At 42.3% G+C, this 20700-nt stretch overlaps 1 protein-coding gene across 1 annotated transcript; it reads left to right on the top strand.

Annotated features, from left to right (window-relative positions):
- The first annotated feature begins 15478 nt into the window (after nucleotides 1-15478).
- On the top strand, nucleotides 15479-18067 carry KRTAP17-1 (keratin associated protein 17-1). Its single transcript, XM_040497503.1, has one exon. It carries the CDS (start codon nucleotides 17327-17329, stop codon nucleotides 17654-17656), a length of 330 nt encoding a protein of 109 aa, XP_040353437.1. The 5' UTR covers nucleotides 15479-17326; the 3' UTR covers nucleotides 17657-18067.
- Nucleotides 18068-20700: the final 2633 nt, after the last annotated feature.

The raw sequence follows: 20700 nt of genomic DNA, 5'->3' as shown, positions 1-20700 counted from the left end.
AACAGCTCCTTACCCTCTGTGACTTCTCTCTCCCCCAGTTCACCTCTTTGTGCTGTGTACCTGCTGAGTTCTGTGGCTCAAGTTATGCAGATTGTTGTTTTAATCCTCAGATCAACTTTCTAGGTATGTAAAATAGTTTGGTGCTGATCTAGCTGCATTTCAGAGATGAGAGAAGCAGAGAACTTCCATGCTGCTCCACCATCTTGACCCCTTCTTGTCCATGATCCTCTTTTTAATTTTTTTTTTGGCCCAGATTTTTTTTTTCTTAAAGGATTTTGTTGCTATCAAAGTATAAAACAAAATACAAAGGAACTGAGTGGGAAAGCGAGCTAATCTCTTCATTTCAGCCAGCAATGGCTGTTGTAATCCCAGGTGTTATACCCTGGAATCTTACTGGTGGTGCTGTTGACCTGATGGAAATGTCTGGTGCTAAAGATAGGCTGAGTAATCAGGAGGATATTCATTCTTGTTTGGTCCTGGCAACCCACAGCCACCAAATGGTGGAATGACATTCATCCAGATCCTTGCAATAAAGTAGTTGTGTAAAGGCATTTGTGATTTTCATACTTCCTATGATAAGGAGAAAGGAGGACAAGTGAGTCAAAGGCCTTTTATAAAAGATCTAACTGCTTTAGCTTTGCCTGCAATATCTGAGGTATTTAACTCAATACCTCAGAGTTGACTGAAGTCAGGGAAGTGTGAAGATCAGAAAAGATGATCCATGTTGAATGCCTACTCATCTCCTTGGGGGTTCTCCTGGAAGCACTGCTGAGATTTATATACGAGTATTTCCCTCTCTAGGATGAACTGGGAAGCACCCTATCTAAACACAAATATGGAAATGCTCTCAACCACAGAAGCATCAATAAGATAAGCGTATGGTTATCAAGAAGGACCACATGTAGGTATGCAAGTTTCTCTAAGATATCTTATCTTGCAGATTCATTGTATTAGGAAACTTTCCTGCTCAGAATGGAATTTTCTTTTTCAAATGCAAATCTTGATCTTAATTAAGAATGTCTTCCAGTGGCATCCTTTGTCATAAATTTTAAAATATAAGTAGAAAGAAAAATGGGGATTGTGAAGTGTGATGTTTAATTGTATGTGTCAACTTGGTGAGGCTATGGGATGCCCAGATAGCTGGTAAAAATTATTTTTGGGTGTGTCTCTGAGGATGTTTCTGGAAGAGGTTAGCATTTGAATCAGTAGACTGAGTAAAGAAGATTGCCCTCACCAACGTGAGTAGGCACCACCCAATCCATTGAAGCCCTGATGAGAACAAAAAAAGCAGACGGAGGGTGAATTTGCTCTTTTTGTTTGAGCTGGGACATCTATCCTGTCCTGCCCCTGGATACTAATGCTCATGGTTCTCAGGCCTTTAGACTCAGACTGGATCATACTACCAGCTTTCCTAGTTCTCTGGTTTGCAGATGGCAGATAGTGGGACTTCCTATCCTCCATAATCATGTGAGCCTATTTCTATAATGAATCTCTTCTTATAATCTATATCTATATTTATTTATCTACATATATCCTATTGGTTCTGTTTCTCTGGACAACCTGACTATATATGGAGGGAGAGTTCCAAGATGTCAGGTAATAGAGTTTGTGGTGGCACGTATGCTCCAAACATAAAATACAGGCCTGGGAAGATTTTCCTTCAACTAGGAGACAAGTGTGCATTCAACGTGGATCATCTTTTCTGATCCTCACACTTCCCTGACTTCAGTGAAACCAGAGATATTGACTTAAATTAGCTTTCATGACCAACTGAGAGGGCTTGTCCCCCTTACTCTAGCTTCCTTCAAATAATTCCCCTAGGTTCTTGTTAATGGGCAATGAGACAGAGAGAGAAAGAGAGAGAGAAAGAGGCAAGAAATACAGTGAGCATGCAGGGCATGGTTCAATTAAAGGGTTATTAGTAAATCTGAAGAAATGGCTGATGCCAGATACCTCTTGGTTTTGTTGTTGGGGAGAAAGGGGAGGAAAGAGGCAGAGGACAAAGACTGTAGGCCATATGCATCCCACATGCTGGGAAAGGATTACCCAGGATAAGAAGAAGACTGTATGAAAAGAGGATTGTGCAATAATATCTCTTATTCCCACGCTCTTTCTACATCATGATTGTGTTAGTTTTCCATTGATGTAGACCCTCCCATCAAATCTGGGCAAGTTTGTGACTGTAGAGTAAGTGATACTAGTGACTTGTGAGGATAGGTCATAAAAGGCAATGCAACTTCCACCTCATTCTTCTGGGCTGCCTTGAGGACGCCCAGGCAGGCTTTGAGTCTTTCCAGATGATGTTCCAGACATTACAGAGCAGAGACAAGCCATCCTACTTTGCTTTTTCAGAATTCCTGGCCCACAGAATCCATGAGCATAATAACATTCTTTTTTTTTTTATTTTTTTTATTTATATATGAAATTTATTGTCAAATTGGTTTCCATACAACACCCAGTGCTCATCCCAAAAGGTGCCCTCCTCAATACCCATCACCCACCCTCTCCTCCCTCCCACCCCCCATCAACCCTTAGTTTGTTCTCAGTTCTCAACAGTCTCTTATGCTTTGGCTCTCTCCCACTCTAACCTTTTTTTTTTTTTTCCTTCCCCTCCCCCATGGGTTCCTGTTAAGTTTCTCAGGATCCACATAAGAGTGAAACCATATGGTATCTGTCTTTCTCTGTATGGCTTATTTCACTTAGCATCACACTCTCCAGTTCCATCCACGTTGCTACAAAAGGCCATATTTCATTTTTTCTCATTGCCACGTAGTATTCCATTGTGTATATAAACCACAATTTCTTTATCCATTCATCAGTTGATGGACATTTAGGCTCTTTCCATAATTTGGCTATTGTTGAGAGTGCTGCTATGAACATTGGGGTACAAGTGCCCCTATGCATCAGTACTCCTGTGTCCCTTGGATAAATTCCTAGCAGTGCTATTGCTGGGTCATAGGGTAGGTCTATTTTTAATTTTCTGAGGAACCTCCACACTGCTTTCCAGAGCGGCTGCACCAATTTGCATTCCCACCAACAGTGCAAGAGGGTTCCCATTTCTCCACATCCTCTCCAGCATCTATAGTCTCCTGATTTGTTCATTTTGGCCACTCTGACTGGCGTGAGGTGATATCTGAGTGTGGTTTTGATTTGTATTTCCCTGATAAGGAGCGACGCTGAACATCTTTTCATGTGCCTGTTGGCCATCCGGATGTCTTCTTTAGAGAAGTGTCTATTCATGTTTTCTGCCCACTTCTTCACTGGGTTATTTGCTTTTCGGGTGTGGAGTTTGGTGAGCTCTTTATAGATTTTGGATACTAGCCCTTTGTCCGATATGTCATTTGCAAATATCTTTTCCCATTCCGTTGGTTGCCTTTTAGTTTTGTTGGTTGTTTCCTTTGCTGTGCAGAAGCTTTTTATCTTCATAAGGTCCCAGTAATTCACTTTTGCTTTTAATTCCCTTGCCTTTGGGGATGTGTCGAGTAAGAGATTGCTACGGCTGAGGTCAGAGAGGTCTTTTCCTGCTTTCTCCTCTAGGGTTTTGATGGTTTCCTGTCTCACATTCAGGTCCTTGATCCATTTTGAGTTTATTTTTGTGAATGGTGTGAGAAAGTGGTCTAGTTTCAACCTTCTGCATGTTGCTGTCCAGTTCTCCCAGCACCATTTGTTAAAGAGACTGTCTTGTTTCCATTGGATGTTCTTTCCTGCTTTGTCAAAGATGAGTTGGCCATAGGTTTGTGGGTCTAGTTCTGGGGTTTCTATTCTATTCCATTGGTCTATGTGTCTGTTTTTGTGCCAATACCATGCTGTCTTGATGATGACAGCTTTGTAGTAGAGGCGAAAGTCTGGGATTGTGATGCCTCCTGCTTTGGTCTTCTTCTTCAAAATTACTTTGGCTATTCGGGGCCTTTTGTGGTTCCATATGAATTTTAGGATTGCTTGTTCTAGTTTCGAGAAGAATGCTGGTGCAATTTTGATTGGGATTGCATTGAATGTGTAGATAGCTTTGGGTAGTATTGACATTTTGACAATATTTATTCTTCCAATCCATGAGCAGGGAATGTCTTTCCATTTCTTTAAATCTTCTTCAATTACCTTCATAAGCTTTCTATAGTTTCAGCATACAGATCCTTTACATCTTTGGTTAGATTTATTCCTAGGTATTTTATGCTTCTTGGTACAATTGTGAATGGGATCAGTTTCTTTATTTGTCTTCTGTTACTTCATTGTTAGTGTATAAGAATGCAACTGATTTCTGTACATTGATTTTGTATCCTGCAACTTGGCTGAATTCATGTATCAGTTCTAGCAGACTTTTGGTGGAGTCTATCGGATTTTCCATGTATAATATCATGTCATCTTCAAAAAGCGAAAGCTTGACTTCATCTTTGCCAATTTTGATGCCTTTGAGTTCCTTTTGTTGTCTGATTGCTGATGCTAGAACTTCCAGCACTATGTTAAACAACAGCGGTGAGAGTGGGCATCCCTGTCGTGTTCCTGATCTCAGGGAAAAAGTTCTCAGTTTTTCCCCGTTGAGGATGATGTTAGCTGTGGGCTTTTCATAAATGGCTTTTATGATCTTTAAGTATGTTCCTTCTATCCCGATTTTCTCAAGGGTTTTTATTAAGAAAGGGTGCTGGATTTTGTCAAAGGCCTTTTCTGCATCGATTGACAGGATCATATGGTTTTTCTCTTTTTTTTTTGTTAATGTGATGTATCACGTTGATTGATTTGCGAATGTTGAACCACCCCTGCATCCCAGGAATGAATCCCACTTGATCATGGTGAATAATTCTTTTTATATGCCATTGAATTCGATTTGCTAGTATCTTATTGAGAATTTTTGCATCCATATTCATCAGGGATATTGGCCTGTAGTTCTCTTTTTTTACTGGGTCTCTGTCTGGTTTAGGAATCAAAGTAATACTGGCTTCATAGAATGAGTCTGGAAGTTTTCCTTCCCTTTCTATTTCTTGGAATAGCTTGAGAAGGATAGGTATTATCTCTGCTTTAAACGTCTGGTAGATCTCCCCTGGGAAGCCATCTGGTCCTGGACTCTTATTTGTTGGGAGATTTTTGATAACCGATTCAATTTCTTCGCTGGTGATGGGTCTGTTCAAGCTTTCTATTTCCTCCTGATTGAGTTTTGGAAGAGTGTGGGTGTTCAGGAATTTGTCCATTTCTTCCAGGTTGTCCAATTTGTTGGCATATAATTTTTCATAGTATTCCCTGATAATTGTTTGTATCTCTGAGGGATTGGTTGTAATAATCCCATTTTCATTCATGATTTTATCTATTTGGGTCATCTCCCTTTTCTTTTTGAGAAGCCTGGCTAGAGGTTTGTCAATTTTGTTTATTTTTTCAAAAAACCAACTCTTGGTTTCGTTGATCTGCTCTACAGTCTTTTTAGATTCTATATTGTTTATTTCTGCTCTGATCTTTATTATTTCTCTTCTTCTGCTGGGTTTAGGCTGCCTTTGCTGTTCTGCTTCTATTTCCTTTAGGTGTGCTGTTCGATTTTGTATTTGGGATTTTTCTTGTTTCTTGAGATAGGCCTGGATTGCAATGTATTTTCCTCTCAGGACTGCCTTCGCTGCGTCCCAAAGCGTTTGGATTGTTGTATTTTCATTTTCGTTTGTTTCCATATATTTTTTAATTTCTTCTCGAATTGCCTGGTTGACCCACTCATTCGTTAGTAGGGTGTTCTTTAACCTCCATGCTTTTGGAGGTTTTCCAGACTTTTTTCTGTGCTTGATTTCAAGCTTCATAGCATTGTGGTCTGAAAGTATGCATGGTATGATTTCAATTCTTGTAAACTTATGAAGGGCTGTTTTGTGACCCAGTATATGATCTATCTTGGAGAATGTTCCATGTGCACTCGAGAAGAAAGTATATTCTGTTGCTTTGGGATGCAGAGTTCTAAATATATCTGTCAAGTCCATCTGATCCAATGTCTCATTCAGGGCCCTTGTTTCTTTATTGACCATGTGTCTAGATGATCTATCCATTTCTGTAAGTGGGGTGTTAAAGTCCCCTGCAATTACCACATTCTTATCAATAAGGTTGCTTGTGTTTATGAGTAATTGCTTTATATATTTGGGCGCTCCGGTATTCGGCGCATAGACATTTATAATTGTTAGCTCTTCCTGATGGATAGACCCTGTCACTATTATATAATGTCCTTCTTCATCTCTTGTTACAGCCTTTAATTTAAAGTCTAGTTTGTCTGATATAAGTATGGCTACTCCAGCTTTCTTTTGGCTTCCAGTAGCATGATAAATAGTTCTCCATCCCCTCACTCTCAATCTAAAGGTGTCCTCAGGTCTAAAATGAGTCTCTTGTAGACAGCAAATAGATGGGTCTTGTTTTTTTATCCATTCTGATACCCTATGTCTTTTGGTTGGAGCATTTAATCCATTTACATTCAGTGTTATTATAGAAAGATATGGGTTTAGAGTCATTGTGATGTCTGTATGTTTTATGCTTGTAGTGATGTCTCTGGTACTCTGTCTCACAGGGTCCCCCTTAGGATCTCTTGTAGGGCTGGTTTAGTGGTGACAAATTCCTTCAGTTTTTGTTTGTTTGGGAAGACCTTTATCTCTCCTTCTATTCTAAATGACAGACTTGCTGGATAAAGGATTCTCCAGCTACATATTTTTTCTGTCTAGCATACTGAAAATCTCGTGCCAATTCTTTCTGGCCTGCCAAGTTTCAAAAGAGAGATCAGTCACGAGTCTTATAGGTCTCCCTTTATATGTGAGGGCACGTTTACCCCTTGCTGCTTTCAGAATTTTCTCTTTATCCTTGTATTTTGCCAGTTTCACTATGATATGTCGTGCAGAAGATCGATTCAAGTTACGTCTGAAGGGAGTTCTCTGTGCCTCTTGGATTTCAATGCCTTCCCTCTCTCTTCCTCCTCTGGGATACCAATTATGCGTATATTATTTCTTTTTAGTGTATCACTTAGTTTTCTAATTTTCCCCTCATACTCCTGGATTTTTTTATCTCTCTTTTTCTCAGCTTCCTCTTTTTCCATAACTTTATCTTCTAGTTCACCTATTCTCTCCTCTGCCTCTTCAATCCGAACCGTGGTGGTTTCCATTTTGTTATGCATTTCGTTTAAAGCGTTTTTCAGCTCCTCGTGACTGTTCCTTAGTCCCTTGATCTCTGTAGCAAGAGATTCTCTGCTGTCAGCTATACTGTTTTCAAGCCCAGCGATTAATTTTATGACTATTATTCTAAATTCACTTTCTGTTATATTATTTAAATCCTTTTTGATCAGCTCATTAGCTGTTGTTATTTCCTGGAGATTCTTCTGAGGGGAATTCTTCCGCTTGGTCATTTTGGATAGTCCCTGGCGTGGTGAGGACCTGCAGGGCACTTCCCCTGTGCTGTGGTGTATAACTGGAGTTGGTGGGCGGAGCCACAGTCAGACCTGATGTCTGCCCCCAACCCACCGCTGTGTCCACAGTCAGACTGGTGTGTGCCTTCTCTTCCCCTCTCCTAGGGGCGGGATTCACTGTGGGGTGGGGTGGCCTGTCTGGGCTACTTGCACAGTGCCAGGCTTGTGATGCTGGGGATCTGGCGTCTTAGCTGGGGTGGGTAGGCAAGGTGCACAGGGGCAGGAGGGGCAGGCTTAGCTTGCTTCTCCTTAGGTGATCCACTTCAGGAGGGGCCCTGTGGCAGCAGGAGGGAGTCAGATCTGCTGCCAGAGGTTTGGCTCCACAGAAGCGCAGAGTTGGGTGTTTGCGCGGAGCGAGAAAGTTCCCTGGCAGGAACTGGTTCCCTTTGGGATTTTGGCTGGGGGATGGGCGGGGGAGATGGCGCTGGCAAGCGCCTTTGTTCCCCACCAAACTGAGCTCTGTCGTCAGGGGGCTCAGCAGCTCTCCTTCCCTTTGTCCTCCAGCCTTCCCGCTTTCTGAGCAGAGCTGTTAACTTATGACCTCCCAGCCGCTAAGTCGCGCTTGCTGTCGGAACACAGTCCGTCAGGCCCCTCCGCTTTTTGCAAGCCAGACTCGGGGGCTCTGCTTGGCCGGCGAGCCGCCCCTCCGCCCCGGCTCCCTCCTGCCAGTCCGTGGAGCGCGCACCACCTCGCCGCCCTTCCTACCCTCTTCCGTGGGCCTCTCGTCTGCGCTTGGCTCCGGCGACTCCGTTCTGCTAATCCTCTGGCGGTTTTCTGGGTTATTTAGGCAGGTGTAGGTGGAATCTAAGTGATCAGCAGGACGCATGGTGAGCCCAGCCTCCTCCTACGCCGCCATCTTCCCCGATTTTCTATCCATAATAACATTCTTTATATCACATATAAAATGATTTATTTCATTGTATTTGGGCTTTCTGTTATGCAGCAGTAGCGACTGAAACAAAGACTTTCTCTGGGCCTCTTGTTTGTCTTCACTTGTGGTGGGAACCAAAAGAAAGCACCAGATGGTTACATCTTGACTTTTCTGCATCCATGAAATTCTAAGGGAGGGGGGTGGTTAAACAGGGCTGACTTTCTCTTGTCAGCTATATTTACCCACACCTGTAGATATTTTCCAGCTTGCCTTTTATTCCATTAAAGACAGAAACATACTTTATTATAACCTGTGTTTGATAATTCCAGGATCTGAATTGTCGTCTGTTTATGCTCTCTTGTTTCTGCTGATTCTCACTCATGGTGTCTTGTTTCCCTGTGTGCCTAGTTATGCACGACTGCAAATTGTTCACTGTACCAGTAAAGGTAGGCTAAGTTATGGTTACTGCAGTAACAACCAACTCCCCAATTTCCCAAATCTTATCACAATAGGAGTATATTTCTTGCTCATGCTCTATGTCCCACATAGCCATTAGGAGTCTCTAATCATCATACTTACTTAAGGGTCCAGGCTGACAGTTGCTCCAACTCTAGACAGACTTCCAGAAATCTTCTTGGGAGGGTGAAGAAAAAGTGGCACATTATACATCAGCTCATATAGCCTTGGTGTGGAAATGATGTGTGATACGTGTCACTTCTATTCATATGTTATTAGCCAAAACAAGTCACGTGGCCATGCCTAACTCCAAAGGGGATAGAGAAGTGCATTCCTGCAATGTTTCTGAAAGAGAGAGAGAGAGAGACAGAAATATTTGGTGATAGCACTAATGATTGCCACACTTGCTTTCCTCAGAATATCATCTGTGGGACTTTGTAGAGGTAGGATAGTGGTGTGTTCTTCCAGACAGGATTTGAATTTGTTCCTGCCAGTACACTGGGGCACTACCAGTCAGAAGCCTCTTTCAATTCATGGCCAGAAGTTTTTTTTGAATAATTCAGTTGTGAATGGTAACTTTCCTTACAGTGCCATGGTGATGGGAGGTGACTAGGCTGAATTTATGTCTGGGTCACCAAGAGGTGTGGCCCTTGAGGGTCCCAGTTTATGGAAGGGAGCCTCTACCTTGGTTGGGTCCTAGACTTTATTTTCTGTTTCTATCTCCCAGAAAGGTCATGAAAACTACAATTCAAGTTTGTCAAATTCAGCAAATGCTCTCAGAAGAGAAGTAATATCAGCTCAGTGATGCTGTTAAGAAGATCAAGGGGTGCCTGAGTGGCTCAGTCTGACTTTGCTCCTGTCATGTTCTCTCAGTTTATGAGTTTGAGTTCTGCATTGGGCTCTGTGCTGACAGCTCAGAGCCTGGAGCCTGCTTCCGATTCTGTGTCTCCCTCTCTCTCTGCCCTACCCCGCTTGCGCTCTGTCTCTCTCTCTCTGTGTCTGTCTCTCTCAAAAATAAATAAACATAAAAAAATAAGACTAACAATTAGAAAATAATACAGCATATTCAGTTGTTTTCATAATGCAGGTTAGCCCAAATAACCTAGCCTGCCATACCATCTGAAACAGAACCTCTGGAGGTATCCTGCCCCAGAGAGAAGTCACAATATGTGGCTATTTCAACATAAAGATATTAACATGAAATAAAATTTAAAAATTAGTTTCACGTTAGCCACATTTCAAGTGCTTAATAGTCATATGTGTCTAGTCGACTCCATATTGGACAGAGCAATTACAGAACATTCTTGTTATCACAGAAAGTTCTATTGGACAGTGATACTTGCAGACTTGAGATTGAGTGAAGCAGCGATTGATAACAATGAAAGATGGGTAAGGAATGGCAGCAGAGACCCCACTCTTTTATAGTGGACACCTCTCAATGTACTGCATTACAGGGGATCATCTCACATTCATTCATGATTTTAGTTTTTCATTTATTTAACAAATATTTATTGAGTGCCCACCTTACAGCACCCACTGGGGGTAAACTGGTGAATAAAACAGCTATGACCTCTGTGGTTGTGAAACATACAATCATAGAAGATATTCTTACTATAAGGCTTACTTACCTTAAGACAAAGAAGCCGTTTTCTGTGGTTCCATCCAGCAAGCCTGACATAAAGGGCAATAGGCTCCAGAAGCAGACACTTCTGGGTTTGAATCCAAGCTCTGCATCTTCTAGTTAGAGTAATTGATCTTCAGGAGCCTTAATTTCCTCATCTACAAAATAAGGATCATAACACTTATTGTATGTAGTTATCTTGAACATTAACCACATAAACACATATAAAGTACCTAGTGCAGTGCCTGGGCACAAAGGGAGGGGCTGATAATGTGCCCCCTTGGCCAAGAGGTGGTTAATTCTACACATGATTTAAAATCAATGCCATGCAAATATAATAAGCTTCTCAGAAGTCAAGTTTTTGTCGAGCTTCTTCTGGTGAAACCGGAATCAGAGCTTGTCTTGTGATTGTCTCAAAAAGAAACACCAGAAACTGCATGTGTAATATCACCCAATGCACACAAGAGGCCGCCAAAACAGACACCACACCAAAGTTTTTCACGACTGCTGTTATGTTCCCATCCTGTTTTTTCTTGGACACCAAGCATTCATTTAATAGGCACTCAAGTACCCCAATTAGGAAAACCACATCGTTATTGTAAAGTAGTATCTGCCACACACCAAAATAAATTCCTGATGGATAACAGCAGTAAGTGTAAAAAATGCAACTATAAAAACTAAAAAAAAAAAAAGAAAGAAAGAAAGAAAGAAAGAAAGAAAGAAAGAAAGAAAAGAAAAAAATAGTTGTCTTGTTTGGGAGTGGTGAAGAAGTTTCAAAGCACAAAAGGAGCAGGAAGGAAAATACAGGTAGATGTGCCTATATAAAAAGAAAATTAAATGCATAAAAAATCCATAGACACAATTAAAAGATGATACCCTGAGACAATTTTGTAGGAAGTGTGAGAAAGGAAAGTTAATGCACTTAGCATAAAATAAGATGTGTAGCTTGAACATATAATTCCCAAAAGAAGAAAAAGAGATCTTAACAAATGCACTAAGAATGAAGTCACTACAAATAAACACTACAGTGAGATTCCATGACCTGACTACCAATTACAACAAATCTCTTGACAAAGAGATTTTAGAGTAATACAAATTGGGGCACTTGGGTGGCTCAGTCGATTAAGGATCCAACTCTTGATTCAGCTCAGGCCAAAACTGAGCTTGGGTTTTCTCAGTCTCTCAATCTTTCTGCCCTCCTCCCCCAAATAAAATAAAACTTAAAAAAAACTTAAAAATTGGTATTGGTGAAGGCATCTGTGAAATGGGTGAAAATGGGAAGGATTTTTTTGGAGGATGATTTTTCAATATTTATTTATAGCCTTAAAATAATTAACATGCTGAAGATTCAGTAATTATATTTCTAGGGATTTACTTTAGGGAGATAATAAGAAAGTTGCATAAAGACTCACATCAAAGAAGCTCAGTTCTGTGTTTTGCTTTGGAAAATTGGAAACAGATATCCAGCAATATGGAAACATAATTTCTCAGACTTTCATACTATTTAATAATCAACATCTTTATGAACATTTTCTCAGGTGAAGGACAATATTTCGTGTATAAATCAAATTTTTTAGAATGGTTTTTTTCGTGTGCTTTGTTTTTTAAAAATTTACATCCAAGTTAGTTAGCATATAGTGCAACAATGTTTCAGGAGTAGATTCCTTAATGCCTCTTATCCATTTAGCCCATGCCCCCTCCACAACCCCTACAGTAACCCTCTGTTTGTTCTCCATATTTAAGATTCTCTTATGTTTTTCCCCCTCCCTGTTTTTATATTATTTTTGCTTCCCTTCCCTTGTGTTCATCTGTTCTGTGTCTTAAAGTCCTCATATGAAGAAGTCACATGATATTTGTCTTTCTCTGACTGACTACTTTCGCTTAACATAATACCCTCCAGTTCCATCCATGTAGTTGCAAATGGCAAGATTTCATTCTTTTTGCTTGCCAAGTAATACTCCATTGTGTGTGTGTGTGTGTGTGTGTGTGTGTGTGTGTGTGTGTGTGTACACCACATCTTCTTTATCCATTCATCCATTGATGGACATTTGGGCTCTTTCCTTACTTTGGCTATTGTTGATAGTGCTGCTATAAACATTGGGTTGCATATGTCCCTTCAAAACAGCACACCCGTATCCCTTGGATAAATACCTAGTAGTGCAATTGTGGGGTCATAGGGTAGTTCTATTTTTAATTTTTTGAGGAACCACCATACTGTTTTCCAGAGTGGCTGCACCAGCTTGCATTCCCACCAATAATGCAAAAGAGATCCTCTTTCTCTGCATCCTCATCAACATCTGTCGTTGCCTGAGTTGTTAATGTTAGCCATTCTGACAGGTGTAAGGTGGTATCTCATGGTGGTTTTGATTTGTATTTCCCTGATGATGAGTGATGTTGAGCATTTTTTCATGTGTTGGTTGGCCAACTGGATGTCTTCTTTGGAGAAGTGTCTATCCATGTCTGTTGTCCATTTCTTCACTGGATTATTTGTTTTTTGGGTGTTGAGTTTGATAAGCTCTTTATAGATTTTGGATACTAACCCTTTATCTGATATGTCGTTTGCAAATATCTTCTCCCATTCCATCAGTTGCTTTTTAGTTTTGCCTATTGTTTCCTTCGCTGTGCAGAAGCTTTTTATTTTGATGAGGTCCCAGTAGTTCATTTTTGCTTTTGTTTCCCTTGCCTCCAGAGATGTGTTGAGTAAGAAGTCGCTGTAGCCAAGATCAAAGAGGTATTTGCCTGCTTTCTCCTCGAGGATTTTGATGGCTTCTTGTCTTACATTTAGGTCTTTCATCCATTTTGAGTTTATTTTTGTGTACGATGTAAGAAAGTGGTCCAGTTTCATTTTTCTGCATGTTGCTATCCAGTTTTCCCAGCACCACTTGCTAAAGAGACTGTCTTTATTCCTTCCTTCTTTGTGAAAGATTAGTTGGCCATACGTTTGTGGGTCCATTTCTGGGTTCTCTATTCTGTTCCATTGATCTGAGTGTCTGTTTTTGTGCCAGTACCATACTGTCTTGATGATTACAGCTTTGTAATACAGCTTGAAGTCAGTGTACAAATCAGTTTTTACAGTATGATTTCAATTTTGTAAAAACAGGTGTCAGCATGAAACACTAGAGTATCCATTGGTCTTACCTTTATTCTGGAGTTTCTTTCACTCTTTTTTTTTTCACTCTTTTCTCATGACTTGGGCATCAGTGGGGTGTTTCTATAATCACTGCCCCCAGGGTAGGGTTATTACTATAGAAATGTGGAGTAAATGAGCCAAGTCAACGCTCTGCATATGCAATTCAAAGTAGACTTCTGTGCTGGAGGATAGTGGGTGGTCAGACAGAGAGGGCCTTGTGGCCTCCTGGATGGAGGGTGGAAGGATGTAGAATTTGGGGAGAACAGGGAAGAAGATATCTCAGCTGTGCCATCAGAAGAAGTATGGTGGCCGAGAATAAGAGAGAACCATGTACTTTTCAGTGGATGCCCACGGTGCATCCTTTAACACTACGATACTCTCTTTAACGCTACGATACTCTCTTTAATGCTATGATACTCTCTTTAATGCTACAATACTGTCCAAGCCCCACAAAACTCAGATGCCATTTCCAGATGAAGGATGGGGAGACAGAAATCTTGAATGATTTCTGAGTTTGTACAAAACTGACTCTTCTTCCCCCTCAGTTGGAATGAAGGTTGAAAATAGTTTAAGCAGTCTAAGAGAAAGGTAGTTATGTATTCTTAACATACCTTGGAACATGGATTTAGAAATTTGTACCTGATATATATATATATATGCTTATACATAAATATGTGTCTGCATAGCTACCTGTATTCATATCAATATTTATATGGAAGTCTTTAGAGAAAGTGCTAAAAAGGGAAACTAGAATATTAGCAGATGTTGTGTGGTTATGGGTGATTTTTATTTTCTTGCTTTAATTTTTTGTATTTTCCAGAAATTCCACAATAAGCAGGTATGAAATTCTTAATGCAAACATTATTGTTTTTATTATTATTTAACTATAGCATCAAAGGCTAATGACAATCTGGAAAAAATATTTATAAATCATCATACAGACCAAGCTTTTGTTTCCTGTTTCACAAAGCAGCCTTATCAATCAATGAAAGCACTTAAGCATATGAAATGTTGCTTAATTTCTTTCATGATAATAGAAAAGCAAGTTACTACAATTGCCAGATCCTATCTTTCTTCTATCAGATTGGCAAGATCATGAACTTTGATTACATGTTGTGTAGGTCTTCTCACACACAGATGGGTGTGTAAGTTGTAAAACCTTTATGAAGGGTGATTTGGCAATAGCCATCAAAATTACAAATGAAAAACCTCAAGGATCCGGCAATTTCTCTTCCAAGAGTTTATGGGAGGGCTATAGCAAGATATGTGTAAGCACACAGTTACATAATAGCAAAATATTTAAAATTAAAGTTTGTAATAGCCAGATATTGGAAATATTAGAAACAAATGTCTTTCAATAGAGAATTGGTTAAATAAATGATCAGTACAATAGAACACTATGAAGAATGTTTTTATGTACTGAAATGGAATGAATGAGCTCTAAGATATCTTGTTAAGAGGGAAAAAAAGAGTTAAAACCAGAGTGTATACTATGCTACTATTACAGCTGCTATCATGTATAACGAACAAAAATGTATCTATATCTATCCATCTGTTTTTCTTGTATATAAATAATACAATAGCTAATGTTTATCAAACAATATGTAGCCAATACACTGCTCTAAGAGCTTTCAGCCTATGAGATTGGCACTATAACTATCATAATTTCCATTTTATAGATGAGGAAATTCAGGTGCGGAGGGGTTAAGTGAGGCTGGGAGCAGAGGGGAGGGCAGGTGAGAGGCGAGAGAACTGACTGGTGGACACAGAAAGAGGAGAGACTTTGCACTGCCTGCCCTTAGGTGTCCTTCTCATGTGACTGCATTGCCTATTATTAAAAAGAACAAGGGGCGCCTGGGTGGCTCAGTCGGTTGAGCGTCCGACTTCAGCTCGGGTCATGATCTCACACTCCGTGAGTTCGAGCCCCGCCTTGGGCTCTGTGCTGACAGCTCAGAGCCTGGAGCCTGCTTCTGTTTCTGTGTCTCCCTCTCTCTCTGCCCCTCCCCTACTCGTGCTCTGTCTCTCTCTGTCTCAAAAGTAAATAAAAACATTAAAAAAAAAAAAAGAACAAAAAGGACGTGTCTGTCTTGGACCTCACTGTATTACACTTGCCCAGAGGTGTCCATCTGTGGATGTGCAGTGCTGGAAGGAACACTGGACCAAGAAACAGAACATCTGGGCTGCCTCACTCCATCATTAATGTGTCCTCTCCTGGGCCTTTGTATCAGCTTCTGTAGAAAAGAAGTGCTTCAGGGTGATGGTCATGGTGACATTAAATTATGTCAGTGTTTCCTAATCTATTTGAGAATTTGAGTCATCTGGGAAGCTTTAAAATATATAGCTTCTCAAGCTCCCATGAGAACATACTCTGATTTAACTGATTTAACAGGACTGGGGTCCAGGTTGGAGGTCTGCATTTTTCAAATGCCTCCGCCCTAGGCAATTCTGACATAAAATCACGTTTAGAAACCCTGGACCACATGATGTCTCCCTCCCAGTTCTAAATGTCCACATCCTGTGAAGTACTGAGCATCCTGTCAGATCCAAGCAACCCATTATCTGGCTCCACCCTTCTCAGTCCATCTAGCTGGTCTTGGAGGCTGCCTTACCTCCACGCCCACCTAAAAAGAAAAGGCAAATTAAAATGAGGGGCTGTGTCTCTTGACCCAGATCTCCACACCCACTGCCACCTTCATTCCCACCTCCCACTCAGTCCCCTTCTCTGGGTGCTGCCTTCCAAAGGTCGAGCCTGTAGTCTCCAGGGTTGCCATCACCATTCCAAGGTACCAAACCCAACCCGGAGATAGGAATTTCGACCCATCGTGGAATTTACACGCGGACCTGAATCCTCTGTGGATGCTAGCCTCTTCCCAAAGGCATTTTATGCCCTGCGATGGTATTCTGGGTGTCTTGTATGCTAATCCCGCCCACCGCCAGATGGTCTATGAAGTTGGAGCTCTTAAAAGAAGTGCACAACATTCCCATTTTAGTGAGATGTTTTGGACATTCCACGATCTTCTGTCCTTCTTCTTCCCTTCCTTCCCCTCCCCCGTCCCATCTCCTTCCATCAAGAAAAGGGTTCTGGTCACTGCTCTTCCAGCCCACTTAGAGAGGAGGCTGAGTGCTCAGTTCACCTGGAGGCCCAGGGAGAACGTGGCTCCCACCTCTTGCAGTTTTATGATGAGTCTCTTTCCATCGCACAAGGCAGTTATTAATCATGACTGATTCTCAGTGACCAAGCCCAAACAAATGTGTGGCACACTCCACATACCACACACAGTCACAAATGTTTGCTTTGCTCACATGGGCCCGCACGAGGATACCATTTCCTCCTGGGAGGAGCCACAGGACCGGACCTCGAGAGCAGCCACTCTGCCTGCAGCAGGAGGCGCAGGGCCCCCGGCTTTAGCCCGTCTGGTTTTCCGGGACGAGCACCCACGATGAAACGGGGTTGGCTGCCAGCTTGCCACCCGAGGAGACGTGGAAGGGGAGGACCCATTCCAGAGACAGAGGCCGCGGCTCCCTCTGACCTGGGCTAATGACGGCTGGCCCGTGTTTGGCCATGATGACAGGTCTTTTCGAAGATGGCATTTTTACCCTCTGGACAAATAGCAGTTGGTCCGAGTGGGACTTTTTTATGAGTTGAGGTACTCAGGGCTGGAAAATAAACAGGCAGCTAATGAGACGTTCTTATGGAAACTGGCATAAATAATAACAAAGGAAACATCCTGTCCCCTGTGCCAACACCCTCCGGTGAGGGGCTATAAAAGCTGCTGGCCGCTGGCCACCGTCAGACGTGGGGAACTCCGGCCGCGCTCCTGACCTGCCACCTGACCAGCCGGGACCATGGGGTGCTGCCCGGGGGACTGCTTCACCTGCTGCCCTCAAGATCAAGACTGCTGTGAAGTGTGTTGCTGCCAGCCCGCCTGCTGCGGCTGCTGCGGGTCCTGCTGCGGCTGCTGCGGGTCCTGCTGCGGCTGCGGGGGCTCGGGCTGCGGGAGCTCGGGCTGCGGAGGTTGCGGGAGCGGCTGCTGCGGGAGCGACTGCTGTGGCAGCGGCTGCGGCTCGGGCTGCGGGGGCTGCGGGTCCAGCTGCTGCGGGTCCAGCTGCTGCGGCTCGTCCGGGTGCTGCGGCCCCGTCTGCTGCCAGCCCACGCCCGTTTGCGAGACGAAGTGAAGCCCCATGTCTTCTCCGCGGAGGTGGCCCAAGCAAAGCCTGCACCTGCTGCAGGTGGGGACCCCTCGTCTCCGGGACCTTCCCCGCATCCAAGACAGCATCCTGCCTCCGTGTTATTGGTAGACGAGGGCTTGTTCTCCAGCGCCTGCCCTGGTGTTTCAAGGCCCCGAGCACAAGAGCCATATGCTGGTGAGAGATGGAAACTGGTTCCCATCCAAAGTGATCCCGAAGCTCACAGGGTGAATCCCCATGGCTTTATTTTCGTGGACTCACCTGTCTTGACACTATAAGGCATCCTCTGACTCAAGGTGGCTTTGGGACTGACCCTTCTCCTCAGCTTTCTGCTGCTTTTTGGTGCGAAGATTTCTTTGTTAACTTCTTAATAAATTCGAGCTTGCTGGCGTAACCAAATTAGTTCTCCCGCCTCTTCCTTGGCTCCCTCTTGGGCACTGGGCCAGGAAAATTTACTCTGGCATCCACAGTCAGGGTTTTGAAATGTGGTTTGTGGACCACTTGCATCAGAATCACCTGGGGACTAGTTAAAATGGAGATTATGGAGCTCCCCCAACTTCTCCCCCACCCCCAGACAGGCAGAGTCAGAATCCCCAGGGGAGTGGCCCACTGATCCGTGTTTTTAACAAGAACCCTAGGTGTAAAATAAAATTTCCATGTGCTGCATGAGATTTCACTTGGGGGGGGGGGCTTTTAAAAATACAGATTCTTAGGCTTCACCATTAGAGAACTTGTCCATTAGCTCTAGGGAGGCAGCCCCAGCCAGGACTTGCATTTTTAAAATGCAGTAAATGGGTAAATGCTGAGGTTGGCCAGGGTTTACTCTTGAGCAAGGGGCATGGCTTCCTTCAGCATTATGGCTCTCCTAGAATGGTTCTGCAGGAAGGCTTCAGGTTTGGTCAGAACTTTCTTGCAAAGTCAGGGGAAGAGGCTTTGGTGAAACAAGCTTGATTCAGAACGGAAGAGAGTCCTGTGGCAAAACTTCGTGAACACAGTGCCTATGGATGTTCTGGGAACTCCAGTTCTTTCTTCTAGCCAAAATGCTTCAGCAAAGTCTGCCTCTTCTGGGTTAGGTTTTCCTGTCCTGAGACCAACTGTACTTCTTCTGCTTGAGTCCCAGGGATGCAAGGGGTGAATGTACATCTGCCAGGTGGGGCCTGAGCCAGGTGTGTGTGGGTCCAGTTGGAAGGTTAAAATTTAAAAAATAGTTGATTCAACTTTTTGCTGAACATGATCTTTTTAAAAAAAATTTTATATTTTATTTTATATTTTAGAGAGAGAGAGTGCGCGTGAGTGCAAGTAGGGGAGGTGCAGAGAGACGGAGACAGGATCTGAAGCAGGCTCCAGGCTCTGAGCTGTCAGCACAGAGCCCGATGCAGGGATCGAACTCACAAGCAGTGAGATCATGGACCTCAGCTGAAGTCTTAACCGAATGCTTAACTGACTGAGCCACCCAGGCACCCTTCTTGCTGAATGTGATCTTAAGCTACATGTGGAATAAAGCTAATTCTGCTCTTGCCTTGGAAGAACAATATTTATTTTTATTCCTGCAAAGCAGTGTTTCATTCAACAAACAAGAAAAAATATTTTTTTAAATTCAAGTTAGTTAACATACAATGTAGTCTTGGGTTCAGGAGTGGAACCCAGTGATTCATCTCTTACATATAACACCCAGTGCTCATCCCAAAAAGTACCCTCCTTAATGCCCATCACTCATTTAACCCATCCCCCACCCACCTTCCCTCCAGCAGCCCCCAGTTTGTTCTCTATATTTAAGATACATGCCATTAAGCATGGCAATGATCTCTAAAAATACGAAAAAAATGCAGAAAAATCTGAAGAAGCAATAATAGCCACCTGGATTCTCAACTTCAGCATTTACCACTGACATATATGTTTCCAGACTCCTTTTAAGCATATTTACAAATAAAACTGGGATGTTATTTTTACTTTTTTTTACCTTAATTTTTTTTATAAGCCAACTTTTTAAAGGTGTAATTTATATATAATAAGGTGCACCTAATTATAGTATACAGTTTGATGAGATTTGCCAATCGTATATACTCAAGTAACCACCACCGCACTCATGGTATAGAACTTTCTATCATCCCTCAAATTCCCCAGTGCCTCATTTGCAGGAAATCCTCCCCACCCCTGACCCCAGACTCAGGCAACCATCAACCTTTTGCCATTTCTAGAATCTCATATAAATGAAATCATGCAGTGTGAACTCTTCCACTTAGAATAACATTATTTATATTTATCCTTGTTGCAGATTTCAAAGTTCATTCCTATTTGGTAAATAGTATTGCATTGCATGAATAAAGGACATGAAAAAAATATTCATCTACTGATGGGAATTTGGCTTGTCTCCAGTTTTGGGCTATTATGAATAAAGCTGCTATGAACATTCATGTATAAATTTTCTTGTGGACATATGTTTTCATTTATTTTAGATAAATACCTAGGTGTTGGATCGCTGGATAAATAGTGTGGCAATGTTTAACCTCATGAAAAAGCTACCCAACTGTTTTGTGACTGTTTTGCCACCAACCATGTCTGAGATTTCCAGTTGCGGCATGTCCTTGGTAACGCTTGATATGGTACATCTTTTTTATTTTTAGCCATTCTAGCAGCTATAGAGTGGTAGCTCATTGTGTTTTCATTTTTTTTTTTTTGTTTCATTTAAAAGTCCAGCAATACTACTAGTGTCTTACTTGGGAGAGACTTCAAACTTTGAGTCTGCCCTGGTTCAGTTTCAGACTTACTATGTAGGTCATTCTTTGCTCTAGTTGGAATTGGCCTCCTAAGAACTAAAACTCCCAGGACAAAACCACAGCCAGAGCATGAGTGTGCCAACAGTACAAAATTGCCAAGAGGCCAGTAGGTCTGCATTGAGCAGTTGTGATTCAGAGCATCTGATTCTTCTTTTGCTTTGATATGGCTTCCCGGATGGGTGAGAGCAGGGTAGTGATTTCTTTGAATTACTGACAAATCGCTGCCTTTCTTAGCTGCCTGCAGAGGTCCTCATT

This window comes from Herpailurus yagouaroundi, unplaced genomic scaffold (assembly GCF_014898765.1).
Source record: "Herpailurus yagouaroundi ecotype Mexico unplaced genomic scaffold, PumYag 189, whole genome shotgun sequence".
Taxonomy (NCBI): Eukaryota; Metazoa; Chordata; class Mammalia; order Carnivora; family Felidae; genus Herpailurus; species Herpailurus yagouaroundi.
Note: the sequence above shows the minus strand (reverse complement) of the source record. Positions and strands in the feature narration are given on the sequence as shown.